The sequence below is a fragment of the Aristolochia californica genome, unplaced genomic scaffold (assembly GCF_029961685.1).
Source record: "Aristolochia californica isolate CCGP_79_NKW_82.1479 unplaced genomic scaffold, dmAriCali1.0.hap1 SCAF_2, whole genome shotgun sequence".
Lineage (NCBI taxonomy): Eukaryota > Viridiplantae > Streptophyta > Magnoliopsida > Piperales > Aristolochiaceae > Aristolochia > Aristolochia californica.
In genome coordinates, this window is record NW_027181881.1 from 50517102 (window position 1) to 50538327 (window position 21226).

At 38.6% G+C, this 21226-nt stretch overlaps 1 protein-coding gene across 2 annotated transcripts; it reads left to right on the top strand.

Moving 5' to 3' along the window:
* The first annotated feature begins 594 nt into the window (after nt 1-594).
* On the top strand, nt 595-21118 carry LOC137955414 (gamma-tubulin complex component 4). 2 transcript variants are annotated; one of them, XM_068802346.1, is made up of 16 exons: nt 595-764; nt 1815-2106; nt 2352-2488; nt 2715-2813; nt 5002-5122; nt 11640-11912; nt 12016-12096; nt 12170-12253; nt 12349-12435; nt 18580-18635; nt 18759-18953; nt 19118-19343; nt 19492-19580; nt 19954-20107; nt 20268-20390; nt 20476-21118. In XM_068802346.1, the coding sequence occupies exons 1-16, from the start codon at nt 604-606 to the stop codon at nt 20509-20511; spliced, it is 2214 nt and encodes a 737-aa protein (XP_068658447.1). In that variant the 5' UTR covers nt 595-603; the 3' UTR covers nt 20512-21118. The 2 variants fall into 2 exon arrangements, with proteins under 2 accessions (XP_068658447.1, XP_068658448.1); XM_068802347.1 differs by having other exon boundaries at nt 2394-2488.
* Nucleotides 21119-21226: the final 108 nt, after the last annotated feature.

Sequence of the window (21226 nt, forward strand, 5' to 3'; positions counted from 1 at the left end):
TATAGATGTTGTTGGGGTGCAAGTGAAAAAATATTAATTTATATCTTAAATACTTGTTTGATTAAAAATAACTTATTATTTATATCTTATTCCATGTAAATTTTATTTGCCAATCTATTTACCAATAAAATGGATTTTCTAAGGCCGTTTTATCTGATTATTTATATTTATCCCGTATATAATTTATTTAATTAAAATAGATGATCAAGTGAACACAATGAATAATAAAAAAATGACTTTAAAATATATATAAAATCTGAAAAATTATAAAAAATCATATAATCCTATAAAAACCTAATTTTGTATAATAAAATAATTATAGAATATTACAAATTAAAAAGGTCAATTAAATTTCCCTTTATATATAGGTAATCAATTAAGAATTTTTATTCCATTTAATAAATAAATGACAAAACGAGTAAAAACTAAAAGTGAGACGTGTGAAAGTGAATTTTATTTACCTGTGATGTGTGAGTGTACCTTAGCATCCATCCATTTCACTTCCTTCCCTTTTTCGAATTTTCCCTCTTTCAATGATTTCATTTATATGAGAGAGTATAACTGAACTTCCGTTAGCAGTCGAGGCGTGGGAGAGGGATCAAAATGCTGCACGAAATCCTACTGGCGCTGCTCGGATACACCGGTGATCTCATAATCGACGAGAGGGAAGAGCAAGCCTCCGGCGTCTTACGTAGCGACCAAATCTCCGACGAATGCACTTTCGAGCTCGCCCCTGATATCTCTTTCATCCAGCCCTCAGAGAGGTACTGTTTTTTCCTCGACTTGTTCATGCAATAGTTGGGTTTTACTGGATGTTGCATCTAACAGAGAAAATGTGACATGAATTTTTTTAATAATGATGCGGACTTCGCTAATCATTTTGGGATATTCTATGGAAGATAGATAGTCCGAAAGTGGTCTAGACTGGGGTTGCTGAAGGTAATTTTTCTTTTTATCTTGGCTGCTGAATACAATTGATAACAAAAAAAAAAGGGATTAATATGTCCATTACTGCATTTACGATTTTCCATCTTATCTTTTTTTTTTTACTGACTGGGCAAGCTTGGAATATAAGTTTTAATCCGTTCGATTTCTTCAAGTATCAATGCTACTTTTGTTGGAGGTTACTATTTGTGCATGACGGTGTGATGTGGGTGTTCTGTCGACTGGAGACATCAATGACAGTTAGGGTAACCTCAACTACAGATTGTGTAGTGATCACAAACTATTCACCTCGGCGGATCTAGAAAATATAGCAATGACCACTTTCGTCCCATGTTCAGCTTGGCATTTCTAAGAGCCTCGATACTACACTCTTTGCTGCTATAGAATGTTTTCTGATAGACTTTGATGAAATGACTGGGAAAAAGCTTACCAAACATATGAGCAAGAGTCTGACCTGTATGACACAGGTGCAGCCATTGAAAAGATTCTTGTCAGACCTTCCAGCATTATGATTGATTTTGTTGAGGGAACAGGACACTGGAATATGGGTGCATTCAGGACTTTGGAGGCAGCTGATCTGAGACCAAGTATATGAGTGCAATTTTAATAGCAAGATTAAATAGATTATGCCTCTTGCACAGATTGAGGGCCAAGCAACATCTCAAAGAAGCTTTTTGTTACCTATAGGTGGCACTTCATAGGAAATGGAGATTGTGGAGGATGCAACACATAGGATGCATACTGATGGCTGATGTGAAGAGTATCTTTAAGGGAGAGTTGGTGGTGATTGCATGTTACTTTTCTTGTATACATAGAGCAAAAGGTTCCAGTTTGTTGATGATAATGATTGAAACATTTTATGACTGCAGGGATGCTATTCAGAGGCTTATATGTCTAGGATTTTACTACAGGGAGCTTGATCGTTTTGCAAAGAAGTCCCGTAATTTAAGTTGGATATGTTCTGTGAAAGAGTCTCCCTTGTCACAAACATCCAAGGTACTACAAAGGAAAACAGCAAAGCCTAGTGTATATCGGAGGGCCATAGCCAATGGCATTGTGGAAATTCTATCACTTTACAGATCTGCTGTTCTACAAGTTGAGCAGCAACTTCTGTCAGATCCTATTCCCATTTTGTTAACTGTAACTCAAGGCTTAAATAAGGTATGTTATCTTTGTCTTTTAAATTATGTTTTTTGCTTGGACCCTAGATGAGGGTGTTCAGGGGGTCAAGAAATTTCAATTACTGCACTAGCAGCATTTGAGATTCATATGCTATTTATCTTTTTTAAAAGGTCTCTATATTTTTTTTAAAGGGTCTGTGGTTTCATATATCATTAACTGATTTCTTCATTACTGTATGTGTGTTTGACTCTTTTCACCATCTATAATTTGCTGGTTTACCTTAGTTTCATGTTCTGTTGCGTCCTCTATATGAGCTCATCTTGGAGATTGAGCGTGACGACATCAGAGGAGGACAGCTTCTCAACCTTTTACATAAACGCTGTCACTGTGGGGTGCCAGAACTTCAATCATGTATCCAGAGGTACTGTTTTGTATATATATTCTTTTTTGCTGTACCTTTCTATCTCTATCAGTTAGTATTTATCTTGCGGAATGATTGATTATGCTCTGTACACAATTTTGATAAGAACAGTAGCAGTAGTTTATTATAAGTTCTGATCCTAATATGCTTCTTGTTTTCATCATTTTATTGCATTGAACTTGTTCTTACTCTAGTTTCCTTGTTGTTTCAATGTGACAAAGTACAGGCTCCTTTGGCATGGACATCAGGTAATGAATCACCAGCTGGCCTCATGGATGGTTTATGGGATCCTTCAAGACAAACATGGAGAGTTCTTCATTAGAAGGTAACTTGCAATGACTATCTTTTGTTTCAAGACCGGCTAGGTCAACCCAGTTCAATTGGAAATGACCTCATGTCCAGGTCGTATACCTATAAGACTAGGAATCAGGTCAGAACCCAAGTTGCCATGCAAGGTCTCAGTCAGGTCAGTGGATGGAGGGAAAAAATTTCTACCCATCCTTGAACAGAGCGGGGCTTCCCCCCTCACGTCAGTCACTGGTAAGGGTGGAACCTCCACCTTGCATGTTGTTCCTCTTTGTTGGGTAATAGGTAGGGGGAGGTAGGTCACCGGCCCTCTCCTCCCCATGTTTATCAACAATGGAGATGGGCTGGGATCCTCCTCCATCGCTGAAAAAGAAACAATGGAGGAGGGCGGCAGAGTCCCTTCCCTACCCCATTTGTCCCCCGATCTGATTTTTTTAGGTAAAATGGCACCGTAATAATGTAATCTTGGTCAATTGACAGTCAAACCAGTAAAATGGAACTGAACCGGACCTAGTCACCTCACCCATTTAGTGTTGTAGTATTGGTTCCTTAGCTTCTTCTTCTTCTTCTTCTTCTTCTTATTTTTATTTAAATAAAAATAATAATAGTATTATAATACGATTAATATTGTTAACACTAGAGTTAGTGTTATAAAACCTGGACCGGACCAGCTGGTTGAATCGGGTTCCGCTTATGTCGTTCATGTTATCTATGTATCAAAACCCAGGAGGAGGTTGAAACCCGGCTGACCGGGCCGGTTATGAGGTTAAATTGCTGAAATGTGCAACTTGATGGGCTTGTTTGAACCGGTGTTATAGAGTAAAATAAGTTGGCATCAGGATGGGTGGAAGTCTCCTTCCCTAGTGTGATTCAGAAGTAGAGGGAAGCATGCCACTGTCAAGACCGGAGGGCTAGGGCTCTGGCCTCCTTTCCTTTGAAGGCGAGTAGGCAAGCCCCTCACCCAGCAGTGACTAAAAAGGGGGGACGAAACCCTCCAACACTATCGAACCTCAATAGCAAAAGAAAGAAAGAAGGATGAGCGTAGTCCTAGATAGACAAACTCCTGAGAATCAGAAAAAGAAGACTGTGTTTTGACTTATCCAACACCTAAAAAACAAATGCAGCCATGTGATTCACCTAATTGAGTCTAGGGCCATTGCGGATGTTTCTCCCATAGATAGCGCCGTTACAATTAAGACAGTTAAGGAATAGTCTTACATGGATTAGTCAGTACAAAGATCTTGAGTTTATTAGTTGGGAAATAGGTTTCCTAAGTTGTCTAGTCATTTTGGGATGAGCCTTGGGACCTAACTTGACATGGTATCAGAGCAGGTACTCATATAGGAGATTTTGCACTTGTGTCATGGGCAAATTAAATTGTGTCCTTGCTATATACATTTTTGCATATCTTCTCAAATATCTTCAGATAATTGATTGCTATATTGTCTCTATAATATATTGCCTTGTTGATGGGTAAAAAAGTCCACCACTCTGTAGTTGTACTTGTGCTTCATGTGTCAAACTTGTTTTTAGAAATTGAGAGTTGTTGTGTAGGAGAATGATCCCACATTGGTTTGAGCTTGAAAATATTTTATGCTTATTAGTTGGGAAGATACCTTCTAATTTTGGTTAGCCATTTTGGGGAAATAGGCCTGACTTATCTTATCAGTTTAGGCCTGGATGTGAGGGGAGTATTAATAGTTATGAAAGTCCACCACTCTATAGTTGTACATTTGTTCCACGTCTTAGGCTAGTTGGCAGGTTTTGTCCAAAATGACCGTCTGAAGTTATGAGACCTTTTTCCCAATTATTAAGCACACAATTTTTCCAAGCCCAAAGCAATGTGAGATTATTATCTCACTCAAATAATAACTCTTGCTTTCAGATGTTGAAGACATACAAAGATAGACTTTTGGATTTTTTATCTATCAACACTCTCCTTTAGTTCCAGGCATAAATTGACCACTTGGCTCAAGACATGGAGAACATACTCACTTGGGCTATAGAGAAAAAAAAATGCCACATATAACCCAAATACAGAATTGCATTGGCTTTGATACCATGTTGAAGTTGAACTAGTTCCTCCCAAAATGACTAGCCAAATTTAGGAGACTGCTCAAAGTGTTGGTTGCCATATTCCTTTTTATTTTTATTGTTTAGTTTTTTTGCAATGATAAGCATATGCATTATGTAATTTCATATTTTAGGCAGGAAGATAGAGATAAGGAGAATGAGTCGACAAATTCAGATGCATTAGAGAAACTGCCACAAAAATCTTCTGATGCTGCATCCTTAACTGATTGGCATGTTGGCTTCCATATAGTCTTGGTAAGCTTCAATTCACTGTGGCAAGGACCTTATACTAATGGTTTCTTTTCTGCTTCATCAATTTATTGCTAAAGCTTTACATTTTTACTTGCTTTGTCTCCTTCAATGTTTACTCCAGAGTTTGATATGCTGCAAATATTTTGTTATCTAGTAATTCTCATCCAGCAAAAGCTAGATACACAAAAACAAATATATGAGTTAAAGGTGCGCTGAACTCTTGTTATTACAACTTTATCACTATGATAGAACACTTCAAGATTTATGTGATTACCATTCTTCTTTGACTATTTAGACTGAAACAACTAAACGGAGTGATTTTCAGTACCTTGTGAAGAAAAGAACTTGCTAATTAATCATAGCCTACTAATGGTAGACTTCCTAATTGTTAGCATGGGTATTAGTCCCACTTGCAGAGTTGCTTGGGCATCTGTTAGTTTATAAGATCGAGTAATTGACCTCTTAAGTAGATTACTTTGGGATGAAATCAGGCTCAATTTTAACATGGTAACAGAGCCAGACGTCTAGGACCTAGTTTGCATTCCCTGAGTTTGTACCCCGTCTGTGTTGTCCATATCTCAAGTCTGTTATCCATATGTGTAAGATTGGACAATGGGGGGGGGAGTGTTAGTAGGATGTTTTACATAAATAAGTGTTAAGAAAAGTTGTTGATATGGTCGAAGAATAAGTTTCCTAAGTGGCTAGTCATTTTGGGATATGACCATACTCAATTTTAGCATGGTATTAGAGCTAGGTTTTGGCTTAAGCCCGTTTGTCTGTGCCCCATTTGTATCTTTTCACATTTTAGGCCCTTCTATTTGTTCTATTGGCCTTGAATGCAAGAGGGGTTGTTAGCGTGGGTATTAGTTCCACATGAGAGAATTTCTTGTGCATTTGGTAGTTTATAAATTGAGCAATAAGCAGCTGCCTCACCAGTGACCTTACCGCCACCTGCCACCAGCTCCTTGGTTACCCTTCTTTCGGTTGAAGATGATCCTTCTCTCTGCTTGCTTGGGTCATAGGCCAAGGGGTGTCTGGAAGGAAAGAAACAACCGCTGGTTCAATTTCAAGTTTGCCAACACCAATGAAGTTTCTACTGATATCGTTGGGTAGATATCCTCTTGGGCTCTCACTCGAATGGAATTCAACCATTTGAATGGCCTCCCTGTCCACAATAATTGGTGTCTCATCACTCAGATGTCGGCTGCGTCTCCTAGCCCACCTGTCTTTGGTGGATTCCTCCACAAACAGGCTTTCTCAAGCTCAACTTTGACGGCAGCTCTCTTGGTAATCCAGGTCCAGCCAACCTTAGGGGGGCCATTTGAAATTCGGATGGTACCCCCCTCCTCACTTACTTGGGACCTTTGGGAATTGCAGGCTCCACGATTGTTGAGCTCATGGCCCTTCGTCAGGATCTTTTTCTCTTTCGCGATCACTTCTCCAGACCCCTCATTATTGAAGGCGACTCCAAGGTGGTGATATCATGATGCTCTTCCTCTTTTCCCGAGTCCCCCTTGGTGTCATTGGAATGCTTTCTACGATGTCAAAGATACTTCCTCTTCATTTATGTATTTAGACTTATTTTCCGTGTTCGGTAAATATTTTGGCTGACAGCCTTGCTAGGAGTGGGGTCCCCTTCCAATCTCTTGTTGTTTCGGGTTCCCATTTCTGATTGTGTGTAGTTTGTTCCCTTTTTCTTAAATAAAGCTCATCATTCTCCAAAAAAAAGGTTAAGTAATAAGTCTCCTAAATAGTGAGTCATCTTATGATGGAGCCAAACTCAATCTTACACTAATTAATTACCATTGAAAGAGATGCATAGATTACTAACTATAGACATTTAAAAATGACTCATGACTGATTTATAAGAATAGAAACTATTAAAAGAAGGCAATTGCTGACACTCTACAGATACACATGCACTTAAAGTTAGATTTCTGGGCTGTTGTTTTTCTTTCCCTTGTATGTATTGTTTCATCGCCATTTATTCCTTTGTATCATCATGATACTTAAACTCACTTGATAATAATCCAACATTTTCATGTAGGTTTTGTGGCTTGCTAAGGGTGTGATTTTGACTAGATCTTATTTCGTAACCTTTTAAGGAGCACTTTGTAACTTTGACCATAGCTTCAGTAGATAATGGAAATCAGAAATCTTGGACCTATTCTATAACTTACTGAAGAATTTTTGACACTCAATATGGTCTAACCAGATACTGTGAGCGTGGCTTATTTTGGGAAGAACTCAGTAATCTCTTCCAGTCCTGGAGACTTCCATGGCTCTTCGTTGGTGATTTCAATGCCATTCGATACTGCAGTGAGAAGAAGCCGCCGACTAATTGCATTTCTGCTTCTATGCGTGGTTTCTCTGACTTCATTGGTGGGTGTGGGTTGGATGAGATCCCTCTCTCGGGGAAAAATTATACCTGGTCGAATAACCAACATCAACCTATTTTGTCCAAATTAGATCGGTTTTTGGCTTGTCCAGAGTGGCTGCAACTTTTTGGGAATGTCTCAGGTCGGGTTCTGAATAAGGTGGGATCAGATCATTGGCCAATCATGTTGACCACTTCTTTCGAGAAATGGGGACCCTCTCCTTTCCGGTTTGAGAACTCATGGTTATCTACCAAAAATTTTGAAGCTCGTATTGATGAATGGTGGGCCGAGGGTCTAGACATGGGCAGGCGGGAGTGGGCTTTTCCTCTAAAGCTTCAGTTTATAAAAAAGAAAATTAAAGAGTGGGCCACAGAGCATCGCATTTCTTTGGCTACTGAGAAGTCTTCCATTATCTCCCAAATTGCGGACCTTGACTTGGCGGAGCAGAGGTATTTATCTCAAACGGAGTTCTCTACCCGAATCTCTCTAAATTCAAATCTTAATTTACTCCTCCACCAAGAGAAGGTCCGTTGGAAACAACGTGCCAGATTTAAATGGCTAAAGGAGGGAGATGCCAACACAAAAAAATTTCATGCAGTAGCTTCGGCTAAGCGGAGGTCCAACCGTATTACCTCTTTATGCATTAATAATGAGGTAACATCGTGTAGGACCTCGATCACTAATGTGTTACTCAAGTTTTTCACAGATTTATATTCGGAGGAATGTTATTATAGACCGAAGCTACAGAATATCAAGTTCTCTCGCCTTTCTCCAGCAATTGCCTCTTTTCTGGAGTTGCTGTTTTCATTGGGAGAGGTCGAACGTGCTATTTTAGGCATGGAGGGTGATAGGGCACCAGGCCCTGATGGTTTCAACGGGTTTTCTTAAAAAGGTTTTGGCCTCATCTCAAGGGGGATATCATTGCCATGGTGAATGGATTTTACAACAATGGGATCACGTTCCATAGTATTGGTGCTTCTTTTATTGCATTGGTCCCGAAGAAGCAAAGTGTGGAGAAACCAGAGGATTTCAGACCTATCAGTTTCATCTCTAGTGCTTATAAGATAATTGCCAGAATCTTGGCGCACCGTCTCAAACCTCTCCTTCCATCGGTTATTCACAAAGGGCAAGGGGCTTTTTTGAAGGGAAGGGAGATTCTGGACTCTACTATGGCTGCTCACGAACTTATTGATCATTTTCAGCGCAACAAGAATCCTAGAATTGCCCTAAAGTTAGATCTTGAAAAGGCTTTTGACAGAGTTAATTGGATCCTGTTAGATGAGATCATGGAAAAGATGAGTTTTGGCAATAGATGGAGATTCTGGATAAGAAGTTGTGTGGGCTCGGCTTCATACTCGCTCCTCATCAATGGCTCCGTATGTGGTTATTTCAAAGGGACCAGAGGTATTAGACAGGGAGATCCCTTATCCCCGCTCTTATTCAATATGATTGGTGAATTTCTATCTGCTATTTCTACTCAGCAGGTAATCTTGGGTGGCTCCCCCCCTACTAGCTCCAGTTCAGCTTATAATATTCCCATTCTTCAGTATGCAGATGATACCATAATTTTCGGAGTCGGCACCACTGATTGTGCTCGAAAGATTAAAGTTGTGTTGGGTCTTTTTGAGGTAGCCTCTGGTCAAAAAGTAAATTGGGAAAATACTTCTTTAATGGGCTTCAATGTTAACTCTGAGCTACTCAGTGAGATGGCAAGCATATTCGGATGCACAATAAGTCACTTACCTTGAACATATCTTGGTTTGCCTCTTTTCAATGGTCATATTTGCAAGAGGCTTTGGAATCCAGTGGTGGAAAAAATGGAATCTCGCCTGGCATCATGGAAGGGACGTCTTCTTAGTAAAGCGGGGAGACTCATCTTTCTCAAGTCCTGCATAGCCGGTATTCCCAATTATGCCCTATCTTTCATGTCTTGCCCTGTTGCAATTTGTAAGATTATGGATAGGCTAAAAAGGCGTTTCCTTTGGAGAGGATCGAGCGATGCATTCAAGTACCATCTGGTTAGCTGGGATGAAGTATGCATGCCAAAGAATATAGGTGGCCTGGGAATCCGGAAAACTAGAGAAATGAATCAAGCTTTGTTGCTGAAATGGCTATGGAAATTTAATACTCACTCCTCAAATCTCTGGAAGGAAATGGTTCTCACAAAGGTGAGTGGGGTCCCTCACTGGTGGATGTCTGGTGGGAATCGTAGAGCCCTCTCCCCAATATGGAGGGCATTTTATCTTCTGCTTCCTAAATTCTATTCGGCTAGCAGATTCTATGCAGGCAATGGTAGCTCGCTCAAGTTTTGGGATGATTTGTGGATTGGGCAAGAACCCCTGTAGGTTGCATTCAGGAGTCTTTATCTTCTCACCACTCGTAGAGAGATATCAGTAGCAGAAGCTTTTGTGGGGGGAGGGGGATATGAATCTACATCCTAAAAGAGGTCTCTCGGATAGTGAGGCTCTGGAGGCCAGTCGATTGATGGACCTTGTTGCTTCATTTAAAATTCGTTCATTGGAGGCTGACAAGCTCATTTGGTGGCCAGACAAAAAGGGTTCCTTCACGGTCTCATCAGCATATGGCTTTTTAAACAGCGGTAACTCGGCTTGAAGGGTGAATGAAATCAAATTTGTATGGCATTTATGTGCCCCTCCAAAGGTAAAGTTCTTCATGTGGAGTGCCTGTCAAGGTAAAATTCTCTCGACAGCCGTATTGAGAAGAAGAGGTCATCCCTCAGTGGATCCCATATGTCCACTCTGCAACTCTGAAAATGAAACTACTAGCCATATTCTTCTCCATTGTAGCTTTTCTTGGAAGGTGTGGATCAGCATTCTTGGAAAGTTTGGTTTTCAGTTTTGCATGGCGGCTGATCTGCTTTCGTTCAGTAAATCTCTCATGGGTACCCCTATGCCGAGTCTTGGAAAGATGATGCTCTCTGCATGTGCTAGTTTTATCCCGTGGGGTCTTTGGAATGAGCGAAATAGAAGACATTTTGATGCTAAAAGTGAATCTTTAGACCGAGTTGCTGACAGAGTGGTTGGGCAAATATCAACTTGGCTATTAACCAAGAAAGCTTTCTCTCCTTATTTGGGTTCCTCCATTTGTGAAAATTGGAGAAACTTGGCATTGATGCACATTGGGAAAAAGCCTCCGGTTATGAAAGAATGGTCTCCTCCTAATCCTGGTTTCCTAAAGTAAAATTTTGACGGTTCGTCTCTTGGCAACCCTGGTATTTTTGGTTTCGGAGGAGTTATTTCAAATCATTCCGGTAATCAGCTCTTCACTTATGCCGTACCCCTTGGTATATCAAACTCTACGTCTGCTGAATTGCATGGTCTCCTCTCCGGTCTTCGTATCTTCAGAGATAAATGTAGGGGACCTCTCCACATTGAAGGAGACTCCAAAGTGGTGATAGGTTGGTGTGAGAACGCATCTTCTCCTCCATGGAGGCATTGGGATACATTTAAAGAAATTTTAGATATTACCTCAATTATTCCTTGTATTTGGTCTCATATTCCGAGATCCGCAAATTCGGCGGCTGATGTGCTTGTCAGGCAGGGAGCTACCCTACAATCATTGGTTGTCAGGGACGTGCTCCCTCAAATTTTGTAATTCTCTTTCGTTTTATTAATACATCTTCTTAAAAAAAAAAGAGTTTTTGACACTCAATCTGACATTGGGAATCTAGTTTTATGGTAAAATGATGAATTTGAGCTGTGATTAAATTGGCTGTTGAGCTAAATACTCAATGGTCAATTCTTCTAGCGTGCAGGCTGAAAAGTAGCATGCACGACACAATATTGGAGGGTTCAGTACCTTATTTGTCTGTGATTGTGACTATCTGATTGAAGGCCTCAGGATTTCACATAAAAGTCTGATCTGATAGTTAACATTCTATTGATAAATTTTGATAGCTAAGACGATGAGAATTTTGGAACTTTTGGACATCAGCTAATCTAAGGAAGAGCTTTTGGTGGTTTGGCGGTCTTTTATATACCTCGAATGTATTATTCAGCATAAAACTACTTGAATGGACCTTCTGTTGCAAAATCATGTCCAACTACTGCTAAAAATTTCTAAACCAATAGTTTTTTCTGATAAGTATTACTCAAAATATTTACATTTTTCACATCATGCAGGACATGCTTCCAGAGTATATTCATATGCGAGTTGCTGAGTCAATCTTATTTGCTGGTAAAGCAATAAGAGTACTAAGAAATCCAAGTCATGCTTTTAGAAGCCGGGATGCTTCATTTCATCCTCAAATTTCTAGAGGGCAAAACAAACTTCAAGGCTTTATGGGACGATTTGCTTTTCAAAAAGAGTCTGAAATTGACAAAAAGTTGATTACAGAGGAGCTGCTTCCTCAATCTGAGGCTGATAAAATTGAGGCCATGCTCCAAGGATTAAAGGTTTTAGATATATCTGCACTTCACTTGAAAGTATGAGTTTAAGTAATGAACTGCTTTTGTCCCAAATAAGCTAATTATATGTTAGTTGTTTCCTTCTGTGTAGGATTCCCCTGAGTTTCATAAGAGGTCCTTTGAAAATGCTGTGGATTCTATTCGTATGATTGCTGCCAGTCATCTTTGGCAGGTGAGCTGCACTGGTTCAACTATTCTTTAGTTTCTTGTGTCATTGGTTTACCATTTGAACTGATGTGATACAGCTTGTGGTTGTGCGTGCCGACTTGAATGGTCATCTGAAAGCCCTTAAAGATTATTTTCTTTTAGCAAAGGGAGATTTCTTCCAGGTAATCAACCACCATCTCCTGTTTGAAATTATTCATATTTTTGGTTGTTATCATGTTTCTATAATATGTAGCTTAAAAGCTTATTTCCCTGTCAGTGTTTTCTTGAAGAGAGTCGTCAATTATTGCGTTTGCCACCCCGCCAGTCAACTGCTGAAGCTGATCTCATGGTCCCGTTTCAATTGGTATGTTTGTGGCTACTGTTTAAATCATGATTTGAAATCTTTACTTAGTGATATGCTGGCAGAAGTCTAGGACAAAAATCTTATTCTCTCTGGAGGGACCTGACGGTGCCTGTTTCATTTAGTTGGGCTCCCTATGCTTATTGAAGAGCCCAGTTCTTAGTTTACTATTGACCACTAATAATTGCATATTTTCCTTTCTTTGCATGATGATTCCTTCCTTACTACTTGAATCTTCAAGTGGAATTTTGACTTTTTCTTAGCCTATACTATGTTCTTTTTTGGAATAGCTTGGAACTTGAAACTCACTTTTGGCCCGATAACTACTAAGACGATGTTATTAATGCACTTTCATTTAAAACTGCATATGATGAAAATTCACTTTTTTCTCTGATAACTTAAGGCAAAATGTTGTTGAGTACACTTTCCTTTGGAAAAGATTTTGAGAACTTAAAATCCAAAGTTAGCATCCTTCAAAAGTAATGATAACTGATCTGTGATGATCAACTTATCATATTTGTGGTGGCAAATTCTTTTCCTTGCTTCAAATTGTAGCCGAGCTCGAGCAGACATGTACTAAATCTTTCTCATTCAGATTAACTGATCTGGTCGCTTCCCAGATGGATTTTTTTCTGTTGCTTCTTGTAATGAGAAAATCTTTGGAACACCAGAGAGTCATGCTGCATTATCTAGCTGGAAGCTTTTTGGGACTCCTAAGATTAAATTTTTTCTCTGGAGTGCTTTACATGGCAAGATCCTCACTAGAGACAACTTGGCTAAAGGGGGTTCCAATCTCCTAGTTTGGCTTGTCTGATATGTGGTTGGGTTGATGAGAGCATGGATCATCTTCTGGTTCATTGCGACTTCTCATGGAGAATCTGGAGCTCCTTCTTGATTTTTTTGGCTTATCCTGTTGTGTATACAACTCTCTCCCCAGCTTGATTGCCATGATGTTAGGGTCAAGACTTCCTAGTTTGGGGCGAACTATGATCAAGGCTTGCTTGGCTTTTATAACTCGGGACATCTGGTGGGAAAGGCGGGTTGCTTTGAACAATCTTCATTGTCATGGTGCGTTCTTGCTGATTTTAGTTTGTCTCACTTGGTGCATTGACGCTGTTCACTAGACCAATTCACCAACATTACTGGGGATCAGATTTGTTCAAATTGGTTCCATTTTGGTGCTGAAGTTAAATGTTGATGGCTCGTCTTTGGTTAACCCAGGCCTTGCCGGGTTTGGAAGCCTTATAAAAAATGCAAACAGAGACTCTTTCTACCTTTACGGGTCTTAAACGGCATGTTGATTCCATCATTGTAGAGCTCCTTGCTATTCCCAGCAGCCTTTGAATTTTTCGCAGCACTTGTTAGTATTCTTTTTATGTTGAAGGGGATTTTAAAAGTGTCATTAGCTGTTGTTCTGGGAAAAGAACTTCTTCATGTCATCATTTTTTTTGATAAATAGATATTGTCTGAAATCCTGGATTTAGTCTTAACTATGTTTGTAATTGGTCGCATATTCCGAGATATGCTAATGGTGTTGCTGATGTGTTAGCTAAAGAGGGGTCCCTTGTTGTAAAGGGCCGCCTCTCTTGATTGTATTCTAGTTGCCTTGGGCTTTGGAATAAAAAGTGCCTTTTCTAAAAGAAAAAAAAACTCTTTTCCTTGCTTGCCATGGAACCCTATCTTGATTATTGCCCATCTTATTTATGGTATCAAATTCTTATCGATGCTTGCCATCTTACTCTTATTAACTCTACTTATTTGAAAAATATTTCCTCTCCCTATCCTTGTAAAAAGAAACATTCTGGTTGATAAAGTTTGGTAAAAATGAAAAAAAAAATATTTCCTCTCCCATTTGAAAAAGAAAAGTTCGGTTCAAGTTCATCCCAAATGACCAGCCCAAGTAATAAACACATGATCTTTCTTATTGTGGATCTATGTGGGAATATTCTAACACTTCCCTTCACGTGTGAGCCTTCTTTATGACTCTTACATGTTGATAATTTTTAGGTGGAGGCCCACGTACATGTATCTACTCTAAAACCATGTTAAAGTTGGGTCTAAGTCCATCCCAAAATGACTAGCCAAAGCTAGTGGCCTCTTGCCAATTTATAATTATTGTAACTTTCTAATCCTGATTCTATGTAGGACTATTCTAATAAGTATTTGGTGTGGATTGAGAAGAACATGCTTAAGAGAAAAGTTGTTTGCAGCCAATATTATTATTGGGAAGAGAGTTGGACTGTCTTGGAACGCAATTGCCAATGTAACCAAATTTTTTTGACACATATATCATGGTGCAACAAAGTGAGGAAATATGGCTTCGGGACGTTACACAGTTTGGTGAAAATCTAAATGTGACCCTTACAAGTTGAAGGGGATTCTAAAGTGGTGATTGGATGGTGTGAGAGAGTGTCTTCTCCTCCGTGGAGACATTGGGATACATTTAAGGAAATTTTAGATATTACCTCGATTGTTTCTTGTTGTTGGACCCACATTCCGAGATCCGCAAATTCAGCGGCAGATATACTTGCTAGGCAGGGAGCTACCCTACAATCTCTGGTTGTAAGGGAAATGCTCCCTCAAACTTTGTAATTTTCTTCTGTTTTATAAATACATCTTTATCAAAAAAAAAAAAAAAAAAAAATCTAAATGTGACCCTTATCCCTCCTATTTCAATTAAACTCTGCATTCTCTTGTACCGTCTTAAAGTGGAAAATGTGGCTGGAACCACGCTACCCAAAGGGAGTTTGAGGCCCTTCTAGCTAATTTTCTTTTGTTTGGGTTTGATGAAGATCATATACTTATGCCTGGGAAAGGATATATTGAGGAATCATGTAACAGCTGTGAAATGGGTGAAGAGATCTGTAGTTTCAGCTATGAGTTTTAGCTCTTCCATACCCAATTTGACCGGTGTGAAGGGTGTTCGAAGAGAGGGAAGATTTGGCAAAGCAACTAAATTGAAGCAGTTAAACAGGAAAATTAGAATTAAGAATCAAATGGAAGAAGTGCAACGAATCGAACTAGAAGAATCTCATTGCCATTGCTAGTTGAGATCAACTCTATAAACTAATAACACTTCTTAACACTTATCAATTTGGTACTATTCCCACTCAACAAAATAATATGTGGTGCTTCGAAGTCTGAACTGATGTAGTGCATGACTCAAATGTAGAGGCAATGATTAAAGAATATGAGCAAAAGTTGGAAATGAAAGCCACCTCAAATAATTGAAGGTTTATGAAAGAAGTATGGAAAACAAAGAATTAAATGCAGCCTACTTTTAGTATTTTTCCATTTTAAGGAAGACCAAGGACCTTTGGAGCTAACAGATTTCAATTTTGGATCTGCTTAAAATGCGATGTTGGCAAATTCTTGTGTTCATATGTAGATTGCTCTTTGGCTGATGGAATTTTTTATCATGTCCGGATGCAGTGACCAATTTCTGATAGGTCACTAATTTGGTGGTCTTTTCTTTATTGATTTGACCTGCGTCATTGTTTTCCAACATCATCCTGGATTTGACCTGCGTCATTGTTTTCCATCTTAACTCACCCTTGTTCGACTACACAGTGCGGAGGATTGGAGGGGTCCTCCCTTTCTATGTCTCTAAGGGATTGGGGGGCGGAGAGGAGCCCTTCCCTCCACATCCATACAGAAAGGGGGAGGACAGGTTAAAGCCCTCCCTCCAGCTAGGCAATCACAACATTATGAGTGCTGCCATTGATCCTAACCAACAATGCCATTGATCTATATGCTTTTTTATGCCTCTAGCAGTTTCCGTGCTTTTAGTGTGTGAAATTTTTAGGAGAAAAGTGCTGAGGAGGTTAGGGTTAGAGACCCTTTTGCACTATTTATAACTTAAAAATATTAAAAAATACAATCATATCATTGCAACACTTAAATCTTGGAAATATTCTTTGTAAAGGAAACCACCTTCTTAGAAAACATAGAAAACCATGTTAAGTTGTAATAACAACTTTTAACACTCCCCCTCAAACAGAAGTGTATTGCTTCGCTTGTTATAAAATATGTTTCATAGTTCCCAAATATAAGAAAAAAACGAAACTCAAACTTGGTCTTCAAAATTTACAAGTGAATGGTCAGTTTGTCATTCTGTGTGGCTTCTATGTGGTCATCGGCTTTTGAGGTTGCACGTGTGGGAGGTTCTTGGCCTTAACTTCATTGACACTAGTACTCTTTATACTATTTATCCTCCTCAAAATGGGGAGCATATGTCATGGAGTCCCATTATGAACATAAAAAAAATGCTTTGATCCTACAATATTCAACTTTTTCCACCTCCCCTTGAATAACAAATTTCTTTGAGACATCTGATTGGACAAAACATGTAGAACAAAAAACAATGAAGAGGACTCTCATAAGAAGAAGGTTGAAATTTATGGATGGCAAACATAAGAAAGTTCAGAATCAACGCACTATATGGTTTTGAACAAATAGTAGTGATAACAATCACTAAGTACATAAAACTTCAATAGATTATGTGGGAACATTTTCTACTACGTAAAGTTTTTCAAGCAGGGAAGACCTAGATTGGGTCAATTAGAGCTCACATTGAGCCATAACCACCTATCGGTGGCAGAGAAGTAGCCACTGTTAGGGGTAGTAGTAGCAAACTACCCACTTTTAAGGGCAGCATTATGCCACAAAAAATGCAGTCACCCATTTACACCAATCTAAGAAGAACCACCCCAAGGAACTTATACTAAGGGATTGATACATTCAATTCCCAAAGCATGTGAAAAATTATCTTCACACAAAGTTAGACCCACACAGTATTTAAAAGTCTTAAGAAAACCAAGAATTGATGATCGGGCCCCCGATTGTTGGGTACAAGCAACAACAATAGGTTTCAATCAGCTATTGCCCACCTTATACATTGTATGACATTGCAAACACTGGAGTGAGATGAGACTGAAGATGACAGAAGAGGAGAATTGACTCTCTAAAAGATTGTACTTGTGGAATTTTATACAGAGTTCTCCCACAATAATGAATGCCTCTAGAACATGACTAAATACTAGAAGACGAATAGAAGAAACAAACAAGTTTTAGGAAAATAATGGAGTAGCTAATATGAGGATGAAAATCGGATCGAACAACAACATAATCTTTGTGAGTTGATTGATCAGGTCAACCTACAGACCCTGGACAACTTGTTCTGATACCATGTGTAATTTGTAAAAGAAAAGTATTGGAGAAGTTGGGGCATAGGGACCCTTTTAACCTATTTATTACGTAAAAAATATTAAAAAATACAATTTCCCTGCACCTCTTATACCCTAGAAATCTACTTTCTACAGGAAAGAAACTTTCCTAGCAAATACATAAAACCAAATTAACTTGAAATAACAACTTCTAACACAGTAAAATTACCACTTTTCAAGGGTAAATATCTAATGTTACACTTACCTTCATCTATACCTCATTCTCTTCTGCACCTTCATCATGGGTTTCATGCTGCTTTATTCTATGGTTAAAACTTCTATCTATTTACCGATGGCCGTTTGGTCTAGTGGTATTCTTCTTACATTAGGTGCGTCAGGTCGTGAATTCGAATCGCGCCACGCTCCTCTCAAAAAAACTTCTATCTATTTGCTGCTGCACTGGTCCCTGAATTGGGATTGAACTCCATCAGACTTTATAGCTGGATTAGTTAAGCTTGCAGCTCTCCAATGCTATATCTTCACACACAAGCGCACACGCACAAAAATAAGGTCAAGAGTTTCCAAGTTAATATTCAGATTCTCTTTCACAGGTCAAATTACAAGTTTTCCTTTCAAAATTTGACCATATATTGTTTTACTATTTAGTAATCCTTTGTCTTCTCCATTAGTACCAATTCTGTTTTGTGTGTCACAAATATTTTGAAGTAACACTGCGCTTTTCATTTTATCATAAATTAAGTGCAGGTTTTTTGACAACCTGATGGTTTGATAGGTAGATCTTGCCAAAGTTCTTTCATGCATGTATGCAAAAACTTCCGTGGAAGAATTTTTTTGTTCATCACTTCTAATTGTTGATATTTGAGACTGGATTGAAATCCTCAACATTTTAATTTATCTTATTTAAGCTTGCAATGCACAGTATAGCACAATATCCTGAATACTAACACTTTGTGCAGTACAGGCTGCGATAAAAACTGTAGCTGATGAGGACAAGTATTTCCATAGGCTGTCACTGAGGTAATCCTTTACCTGATAGGCAAAAGAACAAGATGTTTGTTTCCTCATCAGAATTTAAGTCATTCCACTATTTATAATTTTCTTTGACGGTTCACTAATAATCATTTATTCTGTTATCCTTAGGATGCCTTCATTCGGAATCTCTTTGACATCCTCGCAAGTGGATCTTTCAAATGTTAACATCTCTGATGGAAGTTCAGGTGGTGTCTCACAAACTGCTGGTTCAGAGCTGTCGATTGAGGGATGGGATGGTATTTCTCTTGAATATTCAGTTGATTGGCCCTTACAGTTGTTCTTTACACAAGAAGTGCTTTCAAAGTAAGCTGTCTTAATTATGACCCTTTGAACTAAAGTGGGTGAAGTGGTACTCTTTTTTTTCTTCCATTTTTCCTCTTTTATTTCATCATGGTAGTGATTTATGGTTAGTAGAGGTTATAGCCACATATGGAATTTTCATCATACTTCAATAATTCTTCTCACAGGTATCGGAGGGTTTTTCAGTATTTGTTGAGACTTAAACGGACACAAATGGAATTAGAAAAATCATGGGCTTCAGTTATGCATCAAGATCATACAGATTTTGCCAAACACCGGAAAAATAGATTTAATTGTTCTGTGTCTAGGCAGCATCGCTCACGCTCTAGACCTATGTGGCGTGTCCGAGAGCACATGGCCTTCTTAATTAGAAACCTTCAGTTTTATATTCAGGTGATTAATCTTATTATCATTTCTTGAAAACTATTCATCATAGAAGTATAGAGGTGCATGCTGGCTACCCTTTGATGATGATGAGAAAGAACAATATTAGTTTCCAGAGTAGTCATATGGTCATGGAATTTCGTCAATTGTGTCCCAGGTTGATGTCATTGAATCTCAGTGGAATGTTTTGCAAGCTCGTGTCCAAGATTCTCATGATTTCACTGGACTTGTTGGATTTCATCAAGAGTAAGAATATGCCTTCCGAACAATCTTGATATTTGATATTTTTTCGCTTCTTTTGATAAACTGTTTTCTTTATTTGATTAATGAGTTTCAAACAACATATTCTTTGGAAATATTACTGCTTAACACATGGATAGATTGGTAGTTGGTCTATATGTCCCTTTTGCCTGGAACTTTAAACAGTTTTTAATATTTTTTATTAGCTTAATTGTAGGTGATATCTACTCAGAATCTAAATTTACAGCCTCAATATCATCTGTTATGTAGCTTTTATGTCCATCGTGCTTTACACAAATTCAGGAAGAAGTCCTTTGATGTAAATACAGTCCCTAGTTTTAAATTGTTTAATATTTTATTTTATAATATTAATTGTCAGATACTTGGCGGCCCTGATTTCACAGTCTTTCGTAGACTTTGGATCTGTCTCCCGGATATTGGACAGTATAATGAAACTTTGCCTACAGTTCTGCTGGAAACTTGAACTCTACGACAACAATCCAAATACATTTGAACTTGAACAAATAGCAGAGGTACTTCATACTCTTAATGATTCTTACGACATGCTTGAAGTACTTGGGCTTAACTATTTTATCTCTTATTACCTTTTATTGTGCCAAGTATTAATATCTGCTTTAGAACTGGTAAAACATCATGTTGTGCTTTAATATGTTCCACTTGTATTTTTTCAAGGAGTTCAACCAGAAATCAAACTCTCTATACACAATATTGAGAAGTAGCAGGCTGGCTGGGAGTCAGCGTACCCCTTTCCTCAGACGTTTTCTCTTGCGTTTAAACTTTAATTCTTTCTTTGAGGTGAATCTTGTGATTACCACATATTATTGCACTTCTTTTAATCCATAGCAATTCTGAAAAGCTCACGAAATGTTCTGCCATACAGGCTACTGCAAAGGGTGTGCTTAATGTCGTCCGATGAGGTTGTCAATCTCCTTGACCAACATATTCAATACCTAAAATTGAGTTTTAAATATAAAAGATCTTGTGGCTTTCTTTGTAAGGTCATAGGCAGGAGAGGAGGCGGTTCCATCAATCAACTATGACTATTTACAGTGCGTCTTATGTATGTGCTTGATCAATGATCTTCTAATATGATGGGCACCGGGAGAGCCAATTCTGTTGTGTATAATGAGCATTAAGTTGAGAGAACGATGGTTTATGATTGTTCTATTTCTATGGTTGGTGCTTCTCTTGGATTTCTATGATTGTTCACTAGATTAGTAGTCTCTACTACTGCATAGATGTTGCATTTATGCTTGATGGTGTGCCAAGAATCTGTGGAGGGTGTCTACAGCTGACTGGCATTGCAGATTTGTCACTCGGGTCAAACACTCCATGAATATGACATTTTTCTTGTTTTTCATGAAGAATAGGATCTGTGCATGTTTGTGAATATTTTCCGTAAAAAAAGAATCGGGCCAATTTCGATGTATGCGATATTTGGGAATAAGATTCATATTAGTCATAGAAGAACAGACTTGATAAAGTAATCTCATGGAGGGTCCTTGCTAAGGTAGGCCAGCGGTGTACCAGGTAAATGTATTTATTTCAATAGTAGTTGATTGGTGTAAAATTTTGCATGAAGGAGATAGGACTGACAGGGTTTTGATCTATTAGTTGTAGCGGTTAGAAAA